Source organism: Rattus norvegicus, chromosome 10 (assembly GCF_021556685.1).
Source record: "Rattus norvegicus strain SHRSP/BbbUtx chromosome 10, alternate assembly SHRSP_T2T, whole genome shotgun sequence".
In the NCBI taxonomy this organism is placed as follows: domain Eukaryota; kingdom Metazoa; phylum Chordata; class Mammalia; order Rodentia; family Muridae; genus Rattus; species Rattus norvegicus.
Window position 1 is genome coordinate 89,338,678 of NC_141543.1, and position 24,560 is coordinate 89,363,237.

The following is a 24,560-nucleotide window of genomic DNA, read 5'->3' on the forward strand; positions in this document are numbered from 1 at the left end:
TCCTGCGTGGTCACGCTGCACAGCGCAATCAGTAGGACATGCTAGAAATTTGTTATAACCAATGTACACGTTTGCATTTTTAACAGCTTAGAAATTCAAAAACTACTTAGTGTTTAGCCTTTTCTGAGTGAGCTGGTGTTGTTCTTTACTTCGATCTATAAGACTGGAAGTCACTCCTTAAGGTTTTCTTCTTACCTCAGTGCATTGTCTCCTACTCCGAGACACCCACGAAGACTTAACTTCCGTAAAAAGCCTCCGCATCGTTTAGAAATATTTTCCACTACCCGGCCCTATGAAGAGACAGTTAAGCAAAAAGACAGCTTATGTTACTTCTTTTGACAAGAATACATGCTCATTTAAAAAAACAAAAACAAAGCAAACAGCAGGTTATAAACAGAAAGAAAGGCTTTTAAGTAGGAGAATTCTAAGAACATGCTGCTGCGTGACCCCGTGAGTCACGTTTGTGACATCCATCCATCCACGGGATCAGAGAAGTGTGAACGCAGTACAACGTTAATGAACTCTGTTGTGACTTTTCAGATTTAATTTTAATATGAGTAAGCAGGTTGCACGTATGCCTATGCATGCATGACGTGTCCGTGGTGTCCGCCACAGGGAACCCGATCCTCTGGAACTGGAGCTACAGACGGTTGTGAGCCGCCATGTGGTTGATGAGAATTGAAACCAGGGTCCTCTTGAAAAGCAGCCAGTCCTCTTAACCGCTGAGCCATTTTCTTTAGCTCTATTTCTGCTGTTGACTTTGAGATGCGTCTCCTGTACCCAAGGCTAGTTGATTACTATGTGGCTGAGGGTGAATTTGAAGTCCGTGTGGTACACACACATGTGCAGGTCTAGAGGCTGTCGGGATGCCTGTCTTCTAGAACTGATTCTTCAGTCTATGTTTTGAAATAGGGCTTCTCTCTGAACAGAGCTTCTACTGTGGTAGACTGGCTGGCTAGCGAGCGTCTAGGATGTATCTGTCTCTATCTCCCTCCCTCGGTTCTGGAGTTAAGGGATGAACCTCCATCCCTGACCTATACATAGGTGCTGGGGATCTGAACTCAAAACCCCTGACCTTGCACTTCTTTCTGCTCTTCTGAACTTTATATCCCTGTGCTGGGGTCAGAGGTGTGTGCATGCCTGGATGCTATTATACTTTTCTACTCAGAGGAAGCTAACAGGCTATACTAAAAGATTAAACGAGAAAAAAAGACAGCACCGAAGAAAATTGTCTCCCATTAGTAAAAACAATTTAATAGTCTTAATCATCTATTTTTGTTCCCCCGAGAATCAAAACACACACCAAGAATAAACACAAATACCACCCCCAACAAGTTTAAGCCTACTTACTGTAAATAAATATAAAAACTACAAAAGAAGACCTTTGTTCTCAGGAGTAATGTTACTAAGAAGTTAGTGTTATTTCAGGGAACTAATTCCACTTATCCTGGAAAACTGAAGGAAAAGCCGGGGAAGAGAAGCAGGCCAGTCAGGAGAGTGGCCTGTTATGCTCCAGGCCCTGGGTCTGAGTCCTAGCATCGGCTTCCCAAACCTGAGAGACTTTGTTGTTGTCTTGTGTTGTGTTTCACTCCGCAGCCAGGCTGGTCTCCAGCTCACACTGATCTGCCGGACTCTGCTGAGATTAGAGACCTGGGCTGCCACACCTAGCTAAGGAAATCCTCTTGGGAACACGGAGGCTTCAGTGGTACCAAAACTATTAACTCCTTTAATGGAAAAAGATTTCTATGGCTAGGACTAACACTGTAACCACTAATTAAACAAATGGGACCACACATCACGGAGTCATACCTCCATGTCCCTCCATAAACCACAGAGTCATACCTCCATGTCCCTCCACAAACCACAGAGTCATACCTCAATGTCCCTCTGGAAATCGAACAGGTCTATCCGTTGCCAGTTACTGCCATCCAGAGCTAGGACATTCCAGGCCTGTTTTGAATAAAAAGAGATAGAATGAACACAGGTCGAAATGAAAACAGAAACTGTAATATTTAAGTTCACAATTCAACCAACAAATAATTGAGATTGATCAAAAATTTCCTCAGTTCCTGCGACTGTCTCTGCCCACGAGACCTGCATGGGGGCAGTGCAGCTCTGGGGAGGCAGTGGCAGAAGCCTGCAGCAGGTATTTCCCAAACTGTTTTCCTCATGATCGATGCTTCATAAATGATCAATATTCTGTCCAACCTGACTCAGGGACAATTTTATTTTATTGTTTGTCTCACTGTAGATCAAACCCAGGGCCTTATACGTGGTAGGCAAGAACCGTACAGCCAAGCTACAGCCCTAGTTGTTTGTTTTAGGTCTTACTGTGCAGGCCCCATCAACCTCAACTCCTGATCTCCTGCTTCAGCCTCACTAGTCCAGGTGCCAGGCCCAGGCCTCTGTGGTAATTTAAAAGCTACGAACTTAAAACGACGGCCATGTCTCTTCGATGAACTGGAGGCAGCAAGAACAACACTTGCTAAGCTTTTCAGCTTTCAGGACGGGGTGAGGCCACGTCAGTAGGAGCCTGTGTATCACTTGGCTTTTTTTCATTTGGCATTTTAAACCCCTTAAAAGCTTCCTCTAATTATGTAAAAAAGCCACACATTGTTCAGAACAATATGTGTTCTTCTGTATGAATTATTTCCCTACGTAGCTTAGTGTACTCGACCCAAGATGCTCAAGGACCAGGACAGAGGTCTGGGCCATCACACCCAGCTCCAGAGCATTCTCTATCGCGACAAACTTTAAAAGCAATCTAATGACGGTTATGCTTTCTGTGACAAAACAATTTTTTTAGACTGTAGCAGTGGGTGACTGGGAACTCTTAGAGACCTCTCAGCCTCTGCCTCCAATGTGATGGGATTAAGGGTTTGGGCCACTATTTCCCACTTTTCTTCAAGATTTCCAAAACCAAATTCTGGATATTCTGAGAAACCCAAGGGTAACTGTCATATGACCAGCAGGAAGCATGTCAGGGATGGGGAAGCAAGCAGGTGTGCTTTCACCGTGGCTTCTCACGTGGTCAATGCTACCTTTCTCTTTGTGGCTTCAGATTCTTCCAGTGTTTTCTTTTTGTGTTTTTGTTTTAAATAGTTAACCATGGGAAGCTAACAAATAAAACTCTAAAACCACATGTTTAAGAGAGTCTGGGCTAAATATATCTCTGATTGTGTGCTAGTCCTTGCCAGGTTCTTCACTGAGCAGGAAACATGCAGAACTCAGCCTAAAATTAGGAATGACAGGTTCCTCCTTAAGAGTCTGGATTAAAACAAAACAAAACAAAACAAAACAAAACCCCTCAAAGTACTGGCAGTGTGTCTCTGTGTCAGGCCTGGCCTACCTTATGCCTGGCCCTAGACTCAATCCCAGCACCACAAGAGCAAATGTCTCCTTCCCAACACGATCCACAAGTAGCAGAACGACAGAACACCAAGAGGCACTAACAGTTCAGGTTTAATGAGATCTGGCACAGCTCCCTGCCTTCCTTAAGAGAAAATCACAATTGAAGATTACTGTGAACGCCCCTGGACGACGGTTTTGGTTGATAAGGAGCCAGACAGGAAAATGTGCTCACTTGTAAGAACTGTACATAAAGACCATACAGTTACCAGGACAAAAAGAGTGTAAAGAAATCACAACACTGCTTACTGTTTCCAACATGGTGGGCATGCAAGTAAGTAGAGCTTTTAGCACAGAAAAGTTATTTTAAATTACCAGAGAGGGGAATTTCTACATTAAGGTTTTGGTTTCTCGAATATAGTGGCAGTAGGCGTTATATTAGTGGTCTGAAGAGACACTTGGGTCCATCCAAAACGGAAACTGTACCTCATGTGAACCTCCTACATGCTGGCTACTCTGGAGTTTTTTTCTCCCCTTATTTTGAAGAGAAGACTATATGGAGACAACATGAGAATGGGATACACAAGAGCCTTTAATACATGCATGTGCATGTCTATACGCGTGAACTCTAAGGGGCTGGAGAGATGGCTCAGCGGTTAAGAGCACTGACTGCCCTTCCAGAGGTCCTGAGTTCAATTCCAAGTAACCACATGGTGGCTCACAACCATCTGTAATGGGATCTGATGCCCTCTTCTGGTGTGTCTGAAGACAGCTACAGTGCACTCACATACATACATAAATCTTTTAAAAAATGAACTATAAGATGAGTAAAATAAGATTTCCTTAATGAGCAGAGTCAAGACGTTGAATGTAAAGTATGCCTTCTGTTTGTATTGTGCAAATATTAGAACAGTGCATAAAACAGAATTTGATCATAGAATGACATGTCACGGATGGGGTATTCTGAATGAAATGTTTTCTGTAAAATATACAAGCAACACCTAAAAGGCTATCAGCCCCAGTCCAAAAAAAGATCCCCCTGTCACCATCTTACCCTGGAGACCTGAGCACAGCGACAAAGGGTAACAACATCCAGGAAAGAAAATATCCTAAGAAGAAAAGAGAGACAAGCTTTTATCATTTTTTCTCACTCTTATAGATAATCTGTCTTTTACATAGTCTCTCTCATGCCCGCCTCATTATGTGGTCCAAGATGGCCTTGACCTCATGATCCTCCTTCGATAGCCTCTGGAGTGGCAGGCTTACAGGTGTGCAACCACTGTGTCTAGTTTTTATTTTTTAAATAAAAAGCTTTAGTGTATAAAGTAACAGGTTTCGTTATCTTTTCATTTATGTATATCCCTGTACCCTGCTCAGTCACCCCTCTAGGACACTCTTTCCTCTTCCCCCATTTTGCTAGTCCCCCTTCTATCCCCAAATAACTGATTAAGAAGTTTCTCTTAGATTTAGCCTATAATGATGTAAACAGATTACTTAAACACACACTCACACACACACACACACACACACACACACACACACACACACACACACACACCTACACCTCCATCACCCAGAGGCAGTTCTTTCAAATACAAATATACCCTGAATAATTTGCAAAAATAATTCTTTCACCTTGAAAGAGAGCAGTGGGGGCACCCTCATATGTAAAGTACGCATAGCCTAAGCATTGGCTCTCATTGTGTAGCCATTCCCACCAACCTCAATCTGGATCTTGTGCAACTGAAACTTTGTATTTAACAGTAACTTGCCATTGCCTCTTAGCCCTCGGCAACCCCATTCTTCTCTCCCGGAGAGAGCCTGCTATTACTCCATGTGTAAGGCTGCATACCAGTTCACGTATAAAAGACAACATCCGTACATCCATCAATGGGTGACTGTGTTGCTTCCCTCAACTGGTTACTACAAATTCCGTTTCTAGGTACACAAATACCTGTTTTGAGTCCCTGATCATTTCAGCTATATACCCAAAAGTAGACTCCTTTGTTGTTCTGCTATGCATCAGTTGTGCCATTTAAACAACTATTTATCGTGAAAAAACTTCTGATTGCTCCATCTTTGCTAACATTTATATTAATATTATTGTTATTATTAGTCTAATTTTTGAGATATGGTTTCTCTGTGTAATACCACAGGCTGCCCTGGAACTTGCTCTGTAGACCAGGCTGGCCTCAAACTCAGAGAGATCCATCTGCTTCTGCCTCCCAAGTACTGGGATTATAGGCGTGCTCTACCATGCCTGGCTTCTTGTTTTTACAGCCACACAAATGGCTGTGAAATAAGAATTGGTATCTAGGGGGCTGGAGAGATGGTGCAGTAGTTAAGAGCACTAACTGCTTTCAGAGGTCCTGAGTTCAAATCCTAGCAACCATACAGTGGCTCACAACCATTTGTAATAGGATCCAATCTGGTGTGTCTGAAGACCATGACAGTGCACCTACATGCGTAAATAAATATAAATATAATCACTGAAAAAGGTCATTAAAAAAAAGAACTGTTATCTCTTTGTGTCTTTGTGGTTGTTGTTTTGAGGCAGAATCTCGCTCTGTAGACCTGGATAGCCTCAAATTCAGGACAATTCTCCTGTACTGGCCTCCCGGTACTACATTTAAGTTACCACACAAAGTTTGGGGATTTTCTGATGTGTTTCTTGGCCATTTGCATGTTTTCTTTGGAAATCCACCTATTGAAGACCTGTGGTTGTTTTAAAACTGGCTAGTTTGTGGACTTTCTTGTTGGACCCTGAAGTCCTTTGTACCCTTCATTACACATGCATTTCCTGCCACACTCAGACTGCCTTGTTATTGCTGTAGCATCTTTTTTTTTCTAAAGAATTATTTATTTTATGTATATGAGTACACACTGTAGCTGCCTTCAGATGCACCAGCAGAGGACACCAGATCCCATTACAGATGGTTGTGAGCCACCATGTGGTTGCTGGGGATTGAACTCAGGACCTCTGGAAGAGCAGTCAGTGCTCTTAACCGCTGAGCCATCTCTCCAGCCCTGCTGTGGCATCTTTTAATGTGCAAAAGCTTTAAATTATGATGCAGACAAGTAGCTTTTCTTTCATTTTCTGAGTTTGGGGTGTCATAGTCAAGAAACCATTGTTAGGGCAACTTCAGGGAAACGTCCTCCTGTGCTTTATTCTAGCTTGTTATGTTAGGTATTGTGCTCAGGGTTTGTGTGCGCTGTTGGGATCAGTCACAGGCCCATGAGCATGCGGCCCACGACCTAGCACTGAACTCCACTTCTCCTCTCCTGTTACTTCTGTCCTTTCCCACGTGGATGATGGCTTTCCAACTTCATCGGAGTTCCCTTATAAATGTGTAAGCTACCTGTCAGAGTAATTTGACAACAATGTGTGCATGTGCTGGGGAAGACTTCCTGACGACCTGTCCTACTGGAATATGTCTTTTTTCAGGATCACACAACTAAGGATTTTCCCTTCTGATGCCAACATTGCAGAGTTGTCCTTTCCTCTGCAGGACAAGATTTCACTACATAGCTGCGCTGTCTGTCATGAACCCCACCCTTCCACCTCAGCTTCAGAACGCTGACCCACAAGCACGCACCACGCCACCAGCTGCAGAAGGTGTCTGGATGATCCAAACAGTTGTGGGTGTCAACAGGAAATAAAGGACGGCAACAACAGTGAACTTACACTTCCCTTATGCGAAGGCTGTGTCAACCCACAGCTTTCTTTCCTTCCTGAGATACGGTTTAAGGATGACCTTAAACTCACCCTGGTCTACAGAGTGAGAGCCCTGGGACAACCAGGACCACTTAGACCCTATTTCAACCTCCCTTCCCCCTAAAAGACAGGAAACCACAGGAGAGGTGGGCTGGAGGGATGGCTCAGCACTGGTATCCTTACAGTGCCTCCGGGTCTGAGTCCTGGCACCCGCGTGGTGCTAGCCATGTAACTGGGATCACACACCTGAACTACCAGGCTCCCCTTCGATTTCTGGTATATTTTTATTTGCTCCACATGAGACTGATTACAGTTGGTCCCGAGTTAGAAGGGTTAAGTGAGGAGCAACAGGACAGTAAACCCAACTGCTCTACATCCTGCAATGTCAGCAGAACACTCCAGCAGAAGCCAGACAACAGCTACGATGAGATAATGAAATGGGTGTCAGTAGGGCCTTGGCCACAGCTTGGTAGAGTGATGGGCTAGCTCATGAACCTGAGTTCCACCCCCAGAAACACACAGCCCATCCCCACTGGCCTGTGAAGAAAGGGAGGAATAACAAAGAAACTGGAAGCAGCAGCAGCAGCAGGCGGCTGGCCTCAAACTGGTAGGTAATTCTCCTGCCTCTGTAAGTGCTAGATTTACAGATAGATGTATACCAGTCTCTCTCCTGTGCTTGCTGTTTTTCTGTGACAGGGTCTCAATGTGTAGCCCAGGCTGGCTCCAATTCATACAGATTCAACTATCTCTGCCATCCAAGTGCAGGGATTAAAATGTATGCCACTCCCTGCAGCATACACACACACACACACACACACACACGCACACACACACACACGCACGCACACACACACACACACACGAATATACATATATATGTACAACCTGTAAGTCTTGTCGCTACAGGTATCAGAAAAAGGCATGATATCCCTTGGAACTGAAGTTATGGGTAGCTGTGAGCTACAACGTAGGTGCCTGGGATCAAACCGGGAGGCACTGTGAAAATACCAGTGCTCTTAGCCGCTGAGCCATCTCTCCAGCCCACCTCTGGTTTCCTGTCTTTTAGGGGGAAGGGAGGTTGAGACAGGATCTGAGCGGCCGTGGCTGCTGCCTGTGTTGCAAGTAGAGGTGTGTGCCAGCACTCAGCCTTTTCATGTGTTTTTGAAATGATCCTCTTGTCACAGAAATGGAGATGGCACACCACACACCTGAGCTGTTAATCTAGGTACTTTCAGCACCACTATCTTAACCACAATGATATTCAGCGGCATGCAAGCCTTATTCAGTCGACGCTATACAGAGCACATAGAGTGCTATGTTAGACTTCCAACGCCATACCGAATACCTGATAGTCACAATTCCATGTTTTGTGAGACACTTACTTGGTTGTGCTGTTGCTTAGATCATTGGTGAAGTGGGATGGTAACATGCAAGGGACATGTGATAGCCAGGAAGCAAAGAGAGGCATGAAGTATCCCCCTCAAGGGCTCACCACCAATAACTTCATATCCTCCTCTTAGGCCCTGATTCCTAAGGGTTCTTCCACCTCCTAATAGAACCAAAGACTAAGGACCAAGTCTTCAAACACATGGACCTTTTGAAGACATTCAAGATCCAAACTATAACAACATTTACCTTCTTTATTACCTATATTACTATTGGAACTCTCTGGAAAGTTCTACTGCTCTAAGTTAAAGAACTTCTACTGGACGGATGGCTCAGGGGTTAGGAGCACTTGTTCTGGCAGAGGATTTAGATTCAACTCCCAGCACCCACAGGTGGCTCACAACCATCTGTAGCTACAGTTCCAGAGGATCTAATGAGGACGCTAGACATGGTGCACATGAGTACATAGAGGTAGAATACACATAAAATAAAATAAATGATAAACTGAAAAAAAAAAAAGCCAAATGCTGCAGGATATTTGAGCACACTGTGAACCCTGAGATTGTTCAGTTTTACAGGTAAAGTTAGTTAGTAGAAGGAATCACTCATGTTACTCCAGGTGAGTAGCAGACGAAGTGATGAATTCGAGAAAGAGTTGACACAAAAGGATAGGCCCAGCTCTCGTGAGAAGAGAAAGGAAAGCCATTTAAGGGAGAGATAGAGCGAGAGAGAAGCGAGAGCGTGGTTCTGACAGACATCTGTAGGAAGACAAGCTGTGGGGAGAGCAAGCTAGAGACAGGGAAAGACAGAATGAGGCGAGGATGAGAGCAGACTGCTCGGGTTAGTTTCAGGTAAAGGAGAGCAATTCAGGAGAAGCTGAGAGAAGCCAGACTGAATCAGTCAGCTTGGAGAGGAGTTTGAGTCAGAAGAGCTGAACTGAATCAGCCAATCAGAGATCAGTGAGAACAAGAAGGGTGAGTATTCAGCAGCAAGTCTCAGAGGCTGAAAACATTCTAGGCCTTCACAGACTGTAAGGAGGCTAGAAGCTTCCAGGACTAGGCCTAAGTCAACATATAGAGGCAGCAAACTTTAGAGACAACAGTTACTACAGGGAAGTAAAAGTTATCGACACACAAAAGTGAGAAAAGCAATGATTTTGATTCTCAGAACCCACGGCAGCTCACAGCCATTTATAACTCCAGTACCAGGGGATCCGATGCCTTCTTCTGGCCTCTGTAGTTACTGTAGACATCTGATACACAGACAGACGTGCAGACACATACACACCTATAAAGTACTGTAGGAATACTAATGACAGTTCTCTCTGTTTATCCTGGGCAATGCGGAACATCGTTTTCTATGCAGAAGCCATCACACCCAGGCTCTGTGGTGAATGAATGCCAGCCACGCACGGGAGCTAGGAGGTCTTGCTGCAATCACAGGCTCCCTGTGACGATGAACACAGAGGATGAAGATGAACAGGCACCACGGCTATGGGATGGGAAAAGCAGAGCTCTCCTCCCAGCCTGACCAGACGCTTCCTGATCAGGAAGCCCCGGGGAGTTTTCTTTCTTTCTTTTTGAAGAAATACAAGTGGGTAAGGGATGGGCCTGGTGGAGAACACCTTTAATGCCGGTGCTCAGGAGGCAGAGGCAGGCGCATCTCTTGAGCTTGAGGCCAGCCTGGTCTACACAGTGAGTTTCAGGACAGCCAGAGCTGCAGTGGGACCATGTCTCAAACAAAACAAAACAAAAACTGTAAGATAATGTTTTACTGGGGTAAAGTCATGGTTAATAGAATTCTTATTTTCTAATAAAAATGGTAACACTATTACATGTTTACCTAAAACATAGAAAATTACCTTTGATCCACAACTAAACTAAGAATATTTTCAGTCATGACATCTCATAAGCGTCTACAACTCCAATTTCAAGGGATTCCTTGCCCTCTTCTAGCTTCCAAAGGTACCAAACATGCACACGGTCTACACAGTGCACCCAGATCCCTGAAGTAAAAACTAAGGAGGGAGAAGTAGACAGACTCAAAGAGTCTTATTCTTGCTTTTTTGTGTTTTTGAGACAGGGTTTCTACAAAGTCCTGGCTATCCTGGAACTCTGTAGACCAGGCTGGCCTCAACTCACAGCCATCCTCCTTCCTCTGCTTTCCGGAGTGCCACCATGCCAAGACAACTCTAGGAGTTTGAGTCATCTTGATGTACAGCTTGCACTCCAGGCCAGCCAAGATGACAAAAAACACCAAATAGCAAACAAATAAAAGAACATTATACCCCAGGACCCATGAGAAAGTCACAGTGCTGTAAAACCGGTGTAGAATGCACGTCAGTCAAACCGCCACCGTGAGCTCAGACCGGAAGCTTGGTGTGCGGGTTCAGCTTAGGACCCACGAGACGGAGTCAGGATGATTACTGAAGACTCCAGGCCACTCAGTTACGCTGGGAGGACTCTGGAGAGTACTAGTGGACAGAAAGTAAACTGGAACTTTGAGAGGGAGATAGTTCATGAGGTGACTAGATAGTACTTTTATCAGGGAATAAGGTCCTTATAAGGACCTTTTTCTTTCTTTTTTGTATGTTTGTTTTTTTTCCAGACAGGATTTTTCTGTGTGGCCCTTGCTGTCCTGGAACTTAACTCTGTAGACCAGGCTGGCCTTGCACTCACAGAGATCTGCCTGCCTTTGCTTCCCAGGTTCTGGGATTAAAGGCCCATCAAGTGGACCCTTTTCTATCTTTGATTAGGTTACAATGTACTGAGAAGGTGATCACCAAGTATCAATACCTTGACCTTGTTTCCAGAACTCTTGAGAAATAAACTTCTGTTCATCATGTAATGTTTTATCTAGGTCAAATATTTTGTCATAGCAGTGCAGATGTCTGAAACCTATCAAAAGGCTGGCTGACAGAAACCGCACTTGAGGAAACTCTAACTGAAGGAGGCTCATAGCTTCTTTTGTGTGTTACATTCTGCAGTGGGCACTCTGGCTCTCCAGGGTCCGCTTCCTTCTAGCTGACTAGTGTGGCTCAGTTAAAGTGACTGGTTCAGGTTTAGACTAACTGGGCTACAATCTGAGAAAAGATGTTACTAGGGATCAATATTAACTATCTCTGCACCCAGAGCAAACATGGAAAGACAGTAACCTGGTATTTGCCAGTGGCCATTAAGTAACCTATAAGGAAAAACAGCTCTAAGGCCAATAACCAACTGGTTACCACAGAACTCACAACTTGGCCTAAAATTGTGCAGGTCCCTAAACCAGTCGACCTGATAGCCTGGTTTATTTTTGTGTATTACTTTATCTGAGACAATCCACATACTGGTTGGTTGGAGTTGAGAGTGTTAACTATTGGCAGTTGAAAATAGCTTCAAGCCAACTGACAAATCAGAAGCTTGCATTTTTCAGAAGCTAGTGTTCCCTTAACTGCTGTACAGATGCGACAAGGCGTCCACGGAGAAAGGAATGAAGCATTTCCTACAGTTCAGTTCTCCCTCTGACTTGCACACACATTTTGTGGCATCCAAATGCCTCGCCTGCAGAGTTTTCTGCAAAGCCAAACCCCACCACCTTCCAGACAAGACACTCTCTGAGTACCAGTTACAACTCCAGCCCCAGGCAACTGCACTCTACTTTCTGCCTCCATGGGTTTGTCTATCCAGAACATTTCCTATAATCGGGATAGTTATTAGGCCCTTTGTGTCTGGCTTCTTCCGATCATGCACACAGGTCACAGGATACATCTACACTTTGTTCTTTTTAAGATAAAGAAACAGTCCAGTGTGTGGATTTATCACAGTGTTTGCTCTTCAGTTTATAAATAACTGTGTTATTTATGCTTTTGACTATTATCAATAGTGCTACTACGGCCATTTTAACGTCTTCGTTACATTTATTTATTTATTTATTTGGGGGCAGCAGCCCTAGGGAACCCACAGAGGTCTTTGTGCACAGTGGCAAACAGCTTTCTTTGCTCACAGAGCCACTGTACCAGTCCCCATCCCAATTATTATTACTGTTCTAGCTATAAAAGTGGGAATGCTGGTATCTCTAAATGTGGCTTTTTGAGAACCACCAGGCTGGGTTTTCCACAGTGGCTGCACCAGCAATTCAGGAGTGCCAGCTCCTCCTCCTCACACGCCCACCCACCGAGGTTCTGGTCTGCTCTGAATACAGTTCAGTCGGCCTGTCATCTTCTTGTGGTCTCAGACTCCTGGACACTGGGAACATGTGTGAAGGCATCACCATGTTCAGCAAAAAAGGGGAGCTCGAGTCCGACTGTTGGGGTTCATACAGTTGGGTCCTCAATGTTGGGGTCCGCATCACTGTTTGTGTCCACACTGTTGGGGTCTATACTGCGACTTTTTTCTAAGTTTGAAATTACTGAAGAAAACGTCTTTTATGCTATTTTTATTCATTCATTATTTTTTGAGACAGGTATATACTAAGGTCACTACGTAGCCCTGGCTATCCTTGAACTCAGATCTGCCTGACTCTGCTTCCCAAGTGCGGGATTACAGGTGTGCAGGCCACACCCTGTCTACCTTATTCATCTACATGAGTCATGCCTCAAGTATTACTCTAATTAAATTAGAAACCTTTCTAGAAAAATAATTTAGCTATGTGAGAAAAAACTAGAATCTGACAGCTTGTAATTGAGTGTAAAAACTTTAAGCCACAAAGATGACATAGTGAAAATTGTATTCACTTCTGTACCTGCAGGGTCATGGGATGTTATGTGAGCAATGCTCTATGAATAGAGGGATAGGCAGATTGACGTTAACACTCCTGACTGTTGGGTTATTACATCGAAGGAGCATTGCCTTTAGAGTTAGAAACACGACAGGGGCTGTCTTCACTCAATAGGACCTGTACATTTTCTCTAAAATAATAATGAAAAAAATCACAATAAAAATGACAAATGACATGTGTTGTCACAGGTGACATAACAACGTAGAGCATCTGTGAAACAGTTCCAGCTTCTGAGACTTATAAACTAAGGATGGTGGCAGCACGATCATAGCACTGGGGAGGAGGAGGGACAGCAATCAGGCACAGAGGGACAGCCTGGGAGAAGACTCTATCTCAGAAGTAACAAAAAAACAAAACGAAACAGCTGAAGAAACAAGCAAAACCACTCCGAAGATAAAAGTTACATAAAGAGCAAAAATAAAAATGAATAAACGGAGGCTGGAGAGATGGCTCAGTGGTTAACAGCACCACCTGCTCTTCCAGAGGTTATGAGTTCAATTCCCAGCAACCACATGGTGGCTCACAACCATCTGTAATGGGATCTGATGCCCTCTTCTGGTGTGTGTGAAGACAGCTGCAGTGAAGTCATAAAATAAACAAACAAATGCACAAACAAACTCATCTAAAAGCTACATCATAGGGAATGGTGCCATTTGCCTTGAATCTCAGTACTCAGGAGGCACAGGCAGGAAGATCTGTGTTTTGGAGTTAGCCTGGTCTACATAGTAAACTGCAGGAGAACCAGGGCAATACAGACTCTGTTTCAAAAACAGCAAACCAAAAACCATCACATATAAATCGTCTCAGTGACTCTGTAATTCAACAAATGGGCCAGGGCTGTAGCTCACTGGCAGAGTGCCTGTCTAGCACATGCTTTTTAAGCCAAGCTGTCTTTCCTTATTTTACCTGCCAGCCCTCTTCCGCTCGTTCCTTTCTTCCTGGAGATGATGCAAAAGCAGGAAGGTAAGCATATGCTGTGCTCACAACATGGCTGACTAGGTTGGGATCTTACTCTTCCACACAGATAGGGTTTAGAAGTCTTTTTAAATCTTTCATTGATGGTGAGAGGGCCACACTATGATGTTTGTGTACAGGGCACAGAACTTGTCCTTCATTCCCTCTCTACTTCTACTTGGGTTCTGAGAACAAACTCAGTCCTGTTTTGCAGCAAGCGCTAAGGCATTCTGTTTGTTCAAATACAAGATACCTTTACACAGTTCATTGAGAGTATCAGGCTTGCCGTGTGTGTGGTGCATACGTCTAATCCCACTGCTCTGGCAGAGTTTCAGGCCAGCCAGAGCTATGACTGGGCATCCAAGAAAAAAAACCTCTCATGTTCTACTGACTAATGGAGACTAATATTGCTCATTACTAAACAAAAAGCTGTTCAATTTCATATTAAGTTTTTTATCTTCACGTTTTGAGAAAGGGCTCTTGGCCGTGGCTGGTCTTGAATTGGCTATATAGCCAAGAATGGCCCTCACTTCCTGATCCTCTGCCCTCGCCTCCCAGGTATCAGCACACTCAGCCCAGACTGTAATTTAAAGTATGAGCGCTCTGCTGCATATACATCTGGATACCAGAAGAGGGCATCAGATCCCATTACAGATGGTTGTGAGCCACCATGTGGTTGCTGGGAATTGAACTCAGGACCTCTGGAAGAGCAGTCAGTGCTCTTAACCGCTGAGCCAGCTCTCCAGTCCCTTTGTGTTGTTTCTTTTTTGTTGTTGTAGTTGGTTTTGTGTGTGTGTGTGTGTGTGTGTGTGTGTGTGTGTGTGTTTTGTTTGTTTGGGTTTTTTGTTTGTTTGTTTTGGAAACAACATTTTTCTATATAGTTCTTGATGCATAAAGTCTCCCCCTCTGCATACACACACTGTGTAGACCAGGCTGGCCTCAGAGATCCACCTGCCTCTGACTCCCAGTGCTGGGATTAAAGGTGTGCACCAACACATCTGGCTTCAGACTGGATTTCTAATAGATCCATGTCAACGATGTCTAATAATTATTAAGTAACAAAACATGACTGACAGCCATATATAGCACGGAAGACACAAACAGACAGTTGTACTCAGCCTCCACATCTGTGAGCATCCCAATTGTCTAGGGCACCCCAACACATCACCCAACCAATACCACATCCAGATGTGATCATATCCCTATATAAAGCAGAAAGACAAAAGAACTATTTAGGCTTTTTATGCCTTTTACCCTGAAGATAAGATGGGGGGAGGGCATTTAGAAATATAAAATCTGAAAGAGAACACATAAAACACAAATAGTGAAAAGTAACTGCTCCAGAGTGAGTCAACATAAATTCTACACAAATCTGATGAGTTCTGAATACTGCAAGCAAGGACCAGAAGAGGGCATCAGATCCCATTGCAGATGGTTGTGAGCCACCATGTGGTTGCTGGGAATTGAACTCAGGACCTCTGGAAGAGCAGCCAGTGCTCTTAACCACTGGGCCATCTCTCTAGCTAACCAGGCTGCTTTTTACTGAAAAAAAGAGCCCAGTCTAGTGGCGCACACCTTTAAGCCCAATATTTCAGAGGCAGAGACATGGGTGTCTGAATCTGGTCTATAGAGGGAGTTCCAGGAGAGCCAAAACTATACAGAAAAACTGTTTCAAAAAAAAAAAAAAAAAAAAAAAAAAAGGAAAGAAAAGAAAAGAAAAAGAAAAAAAAAAAAAGAAAAGAAAGAAAAAGAAGTGTAAGTGTGCCCCACTGCAGGCAATATACGGGTGCCCTGAAAATGAGGAACAGTGGCATCTCATCAAGTGAGTCCCCAGCACAGGTGACATTTTTTTTTTTTTTTGGTTCTTTTTTCGGAGCTGGGGACGGAACCCAGGGCCTTGCGCTTCCTAGGCAAGCGCTCTACCACTGAGCCAAATCCCCAACCCCCACAGGTGACATTTTAACAGCAGTAGGAAAACAGCATTACCAGAACTACTGTTGGGAGTTTTTCTACCTATCTTACAATAAGGTAAAAACAAAGGCAAGATGCAAAATCATATGCAGGTCTGAGTTTAAACACTGCTATTAGGATTTTAAAAGTTGTCACTGGCTGGAGAGATGGCTCAGTGGTTAAGAGCACTGACTGCTCTTCCAGAGGTCCTGAGTTCAAATCCCAGCAACCACATGGTGGCTCACAACCATCTGTAATGAGATCTGATGCCCTCTTTCTGGTGTGTCTGAGGACAGCTACAGTGTACTTATATATAATAGATAAATCTTTTTTAAAAAAGTTGTTACAATAAATTTAAAATTCCAGGTAATAAAGACCAAGCAAGTATTACCTCTGACCTTCTGATTTGATGCATGATCCCATGAAAGCTTTGAACATTGCCTGACACATTTGTAGGATACAATGTCAAAAAACGGTTGGACTCTCCTGATAAACACTGCAAAGAGAAAACTAGCAACAAGTTTTTTCTTCACATACAAATATATATGCTACTGATGGATGCAGAATAAGGGCCCAGACATACCTTAGCAGGAGTTCTTTGGGAAGTTTTTTATTGATTACGGCTTCGTCACTGTTTGAGAACATCTGTAAAACAAAACAAAAATCACTTCATCAGACATTAACATTGTATCGTGTTCACAGTTTGGATAAAATTCCCTCAAGAAAAATGTTATGAATGAAATGAGTGGGGACCCAGCAAACCGGCCTGGGAAGTAAGCACTGCCAAGCTTGATGATCCTAGCTTCACCCCTGGGAACCACGAGGTAGAAGAGGAGAACCGAGGGCTGCAAGTCACCCACTTTCCTTCCTCCCACGTGTGCACACATTGGAAGTACCATGGGGACTGGGGAGATGGCTCAGAGGGAACAAACACTAGCTAGCCTAAGTCCAACGATTCCATTTCCCGAACCACAGTCAGACACAACAGCCCCAAGGTATGGTGGGACAATATATCAGTTTCCTAAACTTCGGTAGCTTTTCTATCTAACCGAGCGCCTACACTAATCTACAGAACTTGGAGGCTGCCTCCCCTCTAAACTCAGAACTTCCCCAACCTCTAAACACAGCAGCCTCTCCTCTGCAGTCTGAAAATGGTACCTTATTTGTCCTGTGAGTTGCGGTTGGATCTCCTACCCCAGCCTCTCCAGGCGTGAGTGTCTGGGATTAACTCAAGTCCTCAGGACTTTCTACTGAGCCCTGTTCCCAAATACTGGAATGTTATCTGACCTTGAACTCACAGATATGCCTGCCTCTGCCTCCAGTGCTGGGATTAAAGGTGTGCGCATCACATGGAGGTTTGTTTGTTTCACATGAATGGGTACTTTGAATTCATAAGTTTGCCATATGAATGCTTAGTGTAATGAATCCTCTGGAACTGGAGTTACAGATTATTGTGACCTGCCATGTGGGTACTGGGAATTGAATCTGGGTCCCCTGAATGACCAGCCAGTGTGAGCCATCCTTCCAGACCAATTCTTTTTCCTTTGTTTTTGTTTTGAGAGACAGGGTTTCTCTGTGTAGTCCTGGCTGTCCCGGAATTCTGTAAACCAGGCTGGCCTTGAGATCCTTAAGATCCACCTGGCTCTGCCACCAGAGTGCTGGGATTAAGGACCTGTGTCACCCCACACAGAATGCCTTCTTACCTTTCTGTTGTTAGATTCCTGAATTTGATGTGCTACACTGTAACTCTGCACAGCTAAGTGCATAAAGACTCCCCCTCTGCATTATCCTATGAGCCTACAGCCTCTGCTCTCACTCTGCCCGTGACGTGGTTCTGCTGTAAGAACCCACCCACCTGCTTGCATGTGGACACACTGACTGGTCCCCGATATTGTCTCATTTGTCCCAAAAGTGAAAATACAGTCTCTGGATTCCCCATGCTGTGCCTTTCAACTATATAACATTTTATGTCCTTGCCACAGACCTGGAGGGCACTGCTGTCCTAAAAATCCTGAGTTTTCAAAATTAGAAACATGGATTATGTCTCCATTTATTCAGGATTACCTCAAATTCTTCCAATAATTCTGATAATTTTTTCGTTGTAAGCTTTTAATGTTTATTTCTAAAGTACTCACTCTCTTTAATGCTAATGTTGGCTCACAGTCCAGCCTAGGCTACCCCACTCTGGTTACTCAGCACAGCACCCCCCACCCTTTCGTTTTCAGCCCACTCTGCCTTTGAGTCCAAAATACATCTTTCTACACAGCATAAAGTTCAATCTTATTATCTAGACTTACAACCCATGTCTTTCAAAAACAAAACCAAACCAAAAAACCCAACAGGATCTCACTGCTGTAACCTTGGCTGGCCTTGAACCCACAGGGATTCACTTGCTTGTTTCCTAAATGCTGGCATTAAAGGCCAGCGCCACCACACCCAGCCATAAGCCATGACTTTTGGCTCAAGTGTTTAGCCCATTCCTAGTTGATTCGGCACGTCTAATCATTCTACTTGCTTTCTGCATTATTTTATTTTTTTCCCTCCTAACAATTTTCGGAGTGCCCTCTTCAGTGATTCCTCACAGGCCCAGGACAGTTTTCATCCAGCGACTCTCTTGAGGGGTTGGTTGCACCTCATCTTGTTACAAGCTTCCAAGAACTCACTGGTGAGTTCTAGCCCTGTTCCTCTTTTACTTTCTTCATGCTTTCCAATAGAAAATTTCTGTTGTGCCATTATAATGCCCCCATTATAAAGATTTACTTATGTTAAGTGTGTGCTGTTTTGCATGTGTGTGTGTCTGCACCGCACATGCCTTACTGCCTGTGGAGGACAGAATAGTGAGCCGAGGCCCCTGGAGTTCTGAAGTCACCATGTAGCGCTGGGCATCAGAACTGCTCCTCTGCAAGGAAAGTTGGTTTTTTTGTTGTTGTTTTCTTTTCCTGTAGCCCAGATTAGCCTCAAACTCATTGGTTCACTGGCCTCTGCTTCACAAGTGACAGGGTTAAAGGCATGTGCTGCCATGCCTAGTAAGTTTTCTCAACTGCTGAGCCATCTCTGTCCACTAATTCCTTCGTGTAAAAAAAAAATTATGTTATTTTCATAACTGTTGCTCTAGCAGTGCCATTATGCACCTTAACTAGCCACAATGTAGGTCGTATTGCTTATTCCTACAAACACAGAAACTGCACTCTAAGACTTCTTTTTCCTTTTGCTATTATATATTTATCTGATAAACCCCAACTATAGTTCTTAATTACTCAACTGTCTTTCAATTCAGTCAAGATAATAAAAGAACAATGTATTTATAGTCTTTTAAATCTACCTCTGTAATTAACATTTTCAGTGCTTTTTTTCCCGAGTCACCATCTGGTACCACATCCTTCAAGCTTTAATAGTTCACGTAAGGCAGATCTGCAAACAACAAATGTCTTGGTGCCTGCTTATTGCAGTTTTAAAATTTTTTTCCTCTAATATTTTGTTTGTGGTTTTTTTTTTTTTTTTTCTATTTTTCGGAGCTGGGAACCGAACCCAGGGCCTTGCGTTTGCTAGGCAAGCGCTCTACCACTGAGCTAAATCCCCAGTCCTTGTTTGTGTTTTTAAAACAGGGTTTTGATCTCCAACCCAAGCTAGCCTTGAACTCATATGCCTCAATTTCTCAGTGTATTTGGGTTCTCTGAAGTGAGAGTATCAGTAGATCACCCTGCAGGTATATGTCTGTGTATCTATGTATCTACAGAACTGTATCAACAGATTCATATTGCAGAATTGTAGAGCTGGTGCCCTAAAGTGGGGTGGGGTCAGGGTGTGGCTGCTATGATGTCTAAGGGTAGGAAAGAGATGTGTTAGTTTAAGAGATATGGGGAGGGAAACAGCAGAAATTTTTTTTTTTGTATAAACAAACCCCTTAAAGTGAACACATATGGGGTTGGGGATTTAGCTCAGTGGTAGAGCGCTTGCCTAGCAAGCACAAGGCCCTGAGTTCGGTCCCCAGCTCCGAAAAAAAAAAAGTGAACACATATAATTAGTCATCATAAATTTATTGGCACGTAAGGATTAAACACAGGGCCTTGCATATACAAGCATTTATTTCCAACCATTTAAAAACTTTTCTCAATTAAAAAAAATCCATCTCCCTTTTTATTTGTGCATGGAGGTGCATGCCATATACACATACAAAGCTCAGAGGAGAGTTTGCAGAAGTCAGTTCTTGCCTTCTCTCATATGGGTCCCAGGGATGGAAACCAGGTCCTTTGAACTCCTGAGACATCGGGTTGGTCCGTGTTTTTTATTGTTGAGACAGGGTCTCATTGAGTTCCCCAGCTAGCTTCTAGCTTCAGGCTCCTGGGTGGCAGAGATTGGAGGAAATGTATCACCACATTCACTCAAAAAATGTTTGTTTCTTTGTTTTCAAGACAAGGTTTCTTATGTATTCCTGGCTGTCCCTGAATTCACTCTGTAGACCAGGCTGGTCTCTAACTCAGGAGATGCGCCTGCCTCTGCCTCCTGAGTGCTGGAATTAAAGGCGTGCACCACTGCTGCCTGGCTCTGAAAAGCTTTTTTAAAAAGAGTAATTCAAATAATGAATTGTTTTTAAGTGTGCATTTTAGGATATCTCAGTGCATTTTAATGTACTTAAAGCTGCTGGGCTATCACCCTCTTCTAGTTCTAAAATGCTCTCTATCCCTCTGCTGTGTCCAAATAGCAGTCATTGGGAAACCCTGCTGCTCTCTTATAGTTCAGAACGTCTACTGATTTTCTTCAGGTTATAAATTTTCTTTCTTTTTTTTTTTTTGGGGGGGGGGGTTAACCCAGGGCCTTGCGCTTCCTAGGCAAGCGCTCTACCACTGAGCTAAATCCCCAACCCAGGTTATAAATTTTCTTATGCTTGTTTATTTCTTACAAAGGGAACGGAAATGTGACATTTTATGAATCACTGGTCGTTTGTTCAATGGTTTTGGGATGTATTGACATAGTAGCAGTACTTTGATTCTTTTTAATAGTTGAATAACAAACAGGTCCTTTGTATATGCCACTTTTTCTCGTTCATTCATGATCTTAATAGCCTTCGAATATGGTAATACTGTTGCTTTAGCATTTATGTGAGTAGCTATTTTTAATTCATCTAGGAATGGGGTTATGGTCATGTGACATTTTGACACAATTTTAAAGGAATCATTAAACTGATTTCTATAGTGGCTACGCCAGTCAACATTTCTGTCACAAATAAGGCTTGATATTTCTCTATACTCCTGCCTACACTTGTTTGGAACAAAATATCCAGCGCTGGGATAGAACCCAGGTCTTCACTGTACACAGAGTAGGCAAGTAGCCTACTATAAGCTCCAGACCTATTCAATCCTTTAATCTTAATTTGGGCTGTTTTATTGACTAGGAAGGGTCCTCTGTAATTCTTAGACACAAAAGCTTTTCCATACACAACTTACACACTTTTTAAAGGTTGTCTGTTTACCTTCTCAAGGGTATAACTTAATAACAGATAGGTGTCTTATTCTGTTGTTTTCAGAACAAAAGATCATGTGGAAACAGGAATCAGTTGACTGGAGCCCCCCCCTCCCGTCTAATAACAGCCTATTACACACTCCAAAAGCAGTCAGCTGCCAAAGGCTGCAGCCTCCGAGTGACCTTTTAAAAAGAGAAACAAAACTGCCAGGGCAAACTCAATTCTTCCAAGCTACTTGATGGTGACTTAAGATTGAATATTAAGATTACGGAGTGTTAGAGAACAACTATTACCCCCCACCCTCACCCCTAAAAAAAAGGTTCTTCACTGAAAAAAATGTACGACCACTGGTCTCATTTTCACAGATCTGAACAAACTTTGGAACATCCAATGGCAGCCTCCCATCGGTTAAAGCTTTATGGCATCTGAAATATTCTGGGGAGGGATTAGGACAGAATACTCATAAAGAGATCCATAGCTAAAAGCTAGATTTCTTTTTCTTTTCATTTTTCCTTTTATTCTTTTTCTTTCTTTCTTTTTTTTTTTCTTTCAAGAAAGAGACAGGTTTTCTCTGTGTTGCCTTGGCGGTCCTGGAACTCACTGGGTAGACCAGGCTGGCCTCAAACTCAAGAGATCTGCCTGCTTCTGCCTCCCAAGTACTGGGATTAAAGGTGTGTGCCACCACCGCCCAGCTGAGAAGATTTTTTAAAAACACTTTTCCTATAAGTAGTTTTCATAAGGTTATGTCATTCCTTCATTCAACCAATACCAGATGTTTTTTCAATTGGCTGGTTTTATTGCCAGAATCCAAAAAGAAAAATATTTTTGTATGCTAAATAAATCTGAAGGAAAATAAGCTTACAATTTCTCCACCCAATATAACCGCTCTTTAGAAACAAACTATGACCAGTTATTACCACATCATGAATAAACCTTTTCTAACAAAGACATTTCTAGATAAAAAACACCAAGAAAGGAATACGTGTAGAACACACGCACATTACAATAGGCCACGCTTTCCACATTGCACACTTTCTAATGTCTGACTCAAACAGCACACATTATGCTGGTCTCCATCTTGTCCACACTTCTCTACCTGCATTTCAGATAATGTTGTTTTATGTATAAGGCATATACACGCATGTGCACACATGTCCACTGCATGCATGGGTAAGAAGGGGATGTCAGGTGTGTGTGTGGGGGGATTTCACAGGTGTGGAGATGTTTTCCAGCTAGGATGGCCAGGCCGTGAATCCTAGCAATTCTCCTTGCTCTGTTCCCCAGGTCCAGTGCTGGAGTGACAGGCATGCAAGACCTCACACAGCTTTTACGTGGGGTCATCACTATGTGCTTTAAGTGCCCAAGCCATGTCCTGTGCTCTCTTTACACACTTATTCTGTGTTTCTGTTCCACATTTTGTCTCCTTACTTGGTTTTATTGTCATGAGCAACATTTTAGATCCCTGAGGACTCCTGAGTTCAATTCCCTTTGGAAGCAGAAAACGCCTCTGCCAGTGTCTTCTGTCCTCCACAGGACACTGAGCATGTGCTACATACTCTGGGATTCCAATAAAATCACACAGATTCTATCAGTCCTGCCTTCTGGAGGCATAATTACTTAAAACACCATTTGTGACTGTTATAAGAAGTTAAGAGGCAGTGGGGTGATGTAACTGTGGTAGAGATGGTGAGACATAATTGGATTCTTGCCGTGCAGGTCAGGAAGCCCTTTCTTGCACAGGTCTTTAATCAGTGCTAGTCTTTGCTTCTGTTTTTTGAGCAAGGTTTCTGTCTTATATAGTTCTGGCTGGCCTTGAACTCATAAAGATCCACTTGCCTCTACCTACCCAGTATTGGGATTAAAGGTGCAAGCCACCAGGCATAACACAAACTGAGTGGCTTTTAATGACAGCAAACCCTGTACCAGCGCCCACACGCAGGTTCCAACTGTTACTCCAGTTCCAGGTGAGCCAAGACTGCCTTGCAGGCAAAATAGCAATACACATAAAACGAAAATAAATAAATCATTAAAAAAATTAAAAACAAAAGTGTAGGGCTGGAGAGATGGCTCAGTGGTTAAGAGCACTGACTGCTCTTCCAGAGGTCCTGAGTTCAATTCCCAGCAACCACATGGTGGCTCACAACCATCTGTAATGGGATCTGATGCCCTCTTCTGGTATGTATGAAGACAGCAACACTGTACTCCTACATAAAATAAATCTTTAAAAAAATAAAAAATAAATAATAAAACAAAATAAACAAACACAGACGGTCGGGATATGGCGGTACATGCCTTTAATTCCAGTACTTGGGAGGCAGAGTTAGGCAGATCTATGTGAGTTCAAGGCCAGGTCTTGAAAAAAAAAACAAAACAAAGAGAAAAGTAAACATACTTTTCAAGTTCAGACTTGGGTCCTATCTCAGAGACATTTCATATGTGCCAATAGATGGGTCACTGGCTCACACACAGGCACAAGGCAGTAGGCTTGTCTGTTGTTTTGAGACAAGGTCTCGATATGCAGCCTTTAGCTGGCCTATGCCTAGAATCGGCCTCTCTCTGCCTTGTGCTGCTGGAGTTGAAGGCATGAAGAAAAGGGCTTCCTGACCTGAATGGCCAGAACCAAACTATTTCTGTCCATCTCTACCACAGTTACTGGATACAACATAGCACTGTCTCCTTCTAATTTCTTATAATAGTCTCAAATAGTGTTTTATATAATTATGTCTCCAGAAAGCAGAAGTGCACTTTACATCTGAGGCAAAACTGGGGTTTTAAGGATGCTAAGCAGATGTCTTTCACTGAGGTTCACCTCTGGCTCAACAGGTATTTTCAAACAAGCCGTGTGACATTCTGCTCGCACAGATCCTTGTGCCTTACTTTGCCAGAAACAAATCCTGAGTTTAAAGGTCCTCAAGGCCATTCATTCATAATCTTCCCTACCCCCCATCCACACCAGCAATTCCATAAGTCTCTGCACTGCACTTT

The 24,560-nt window shown here is 43.4% G+C and overlaps 1 protein-coding gene across 11 annotated transcripts in view; it reads right to left on the minus strand.

Annotated features, from left to right (window-relative positions):
• Positions 1-24,560, minus strand: part of Fbxl20 (F-box and leucine-rich repeat protein 20) — a 61,973-nt gene that overhangs the window by 21,954 nt on the left and 15,459 nt on the right. For 4 of the 11 annotated variants that reach the window (NM_001401500.2, XM_087574115.1, XM_087574117.1 and 1 more), the window contains 4 exon segments: positions 196-290; positions 1,876-1,950; positions 4,403-4,457; positions 16,698-16,759. In NM_001401500.2, coding sequence (NP_001388429.1) covers positions 196-290; positions 1,876-1,950; positions 4,403-4,457; positions 16,698-16,759 — 287 coding nt within the window. 11 annotated transcript variants of the gene reach the window in all.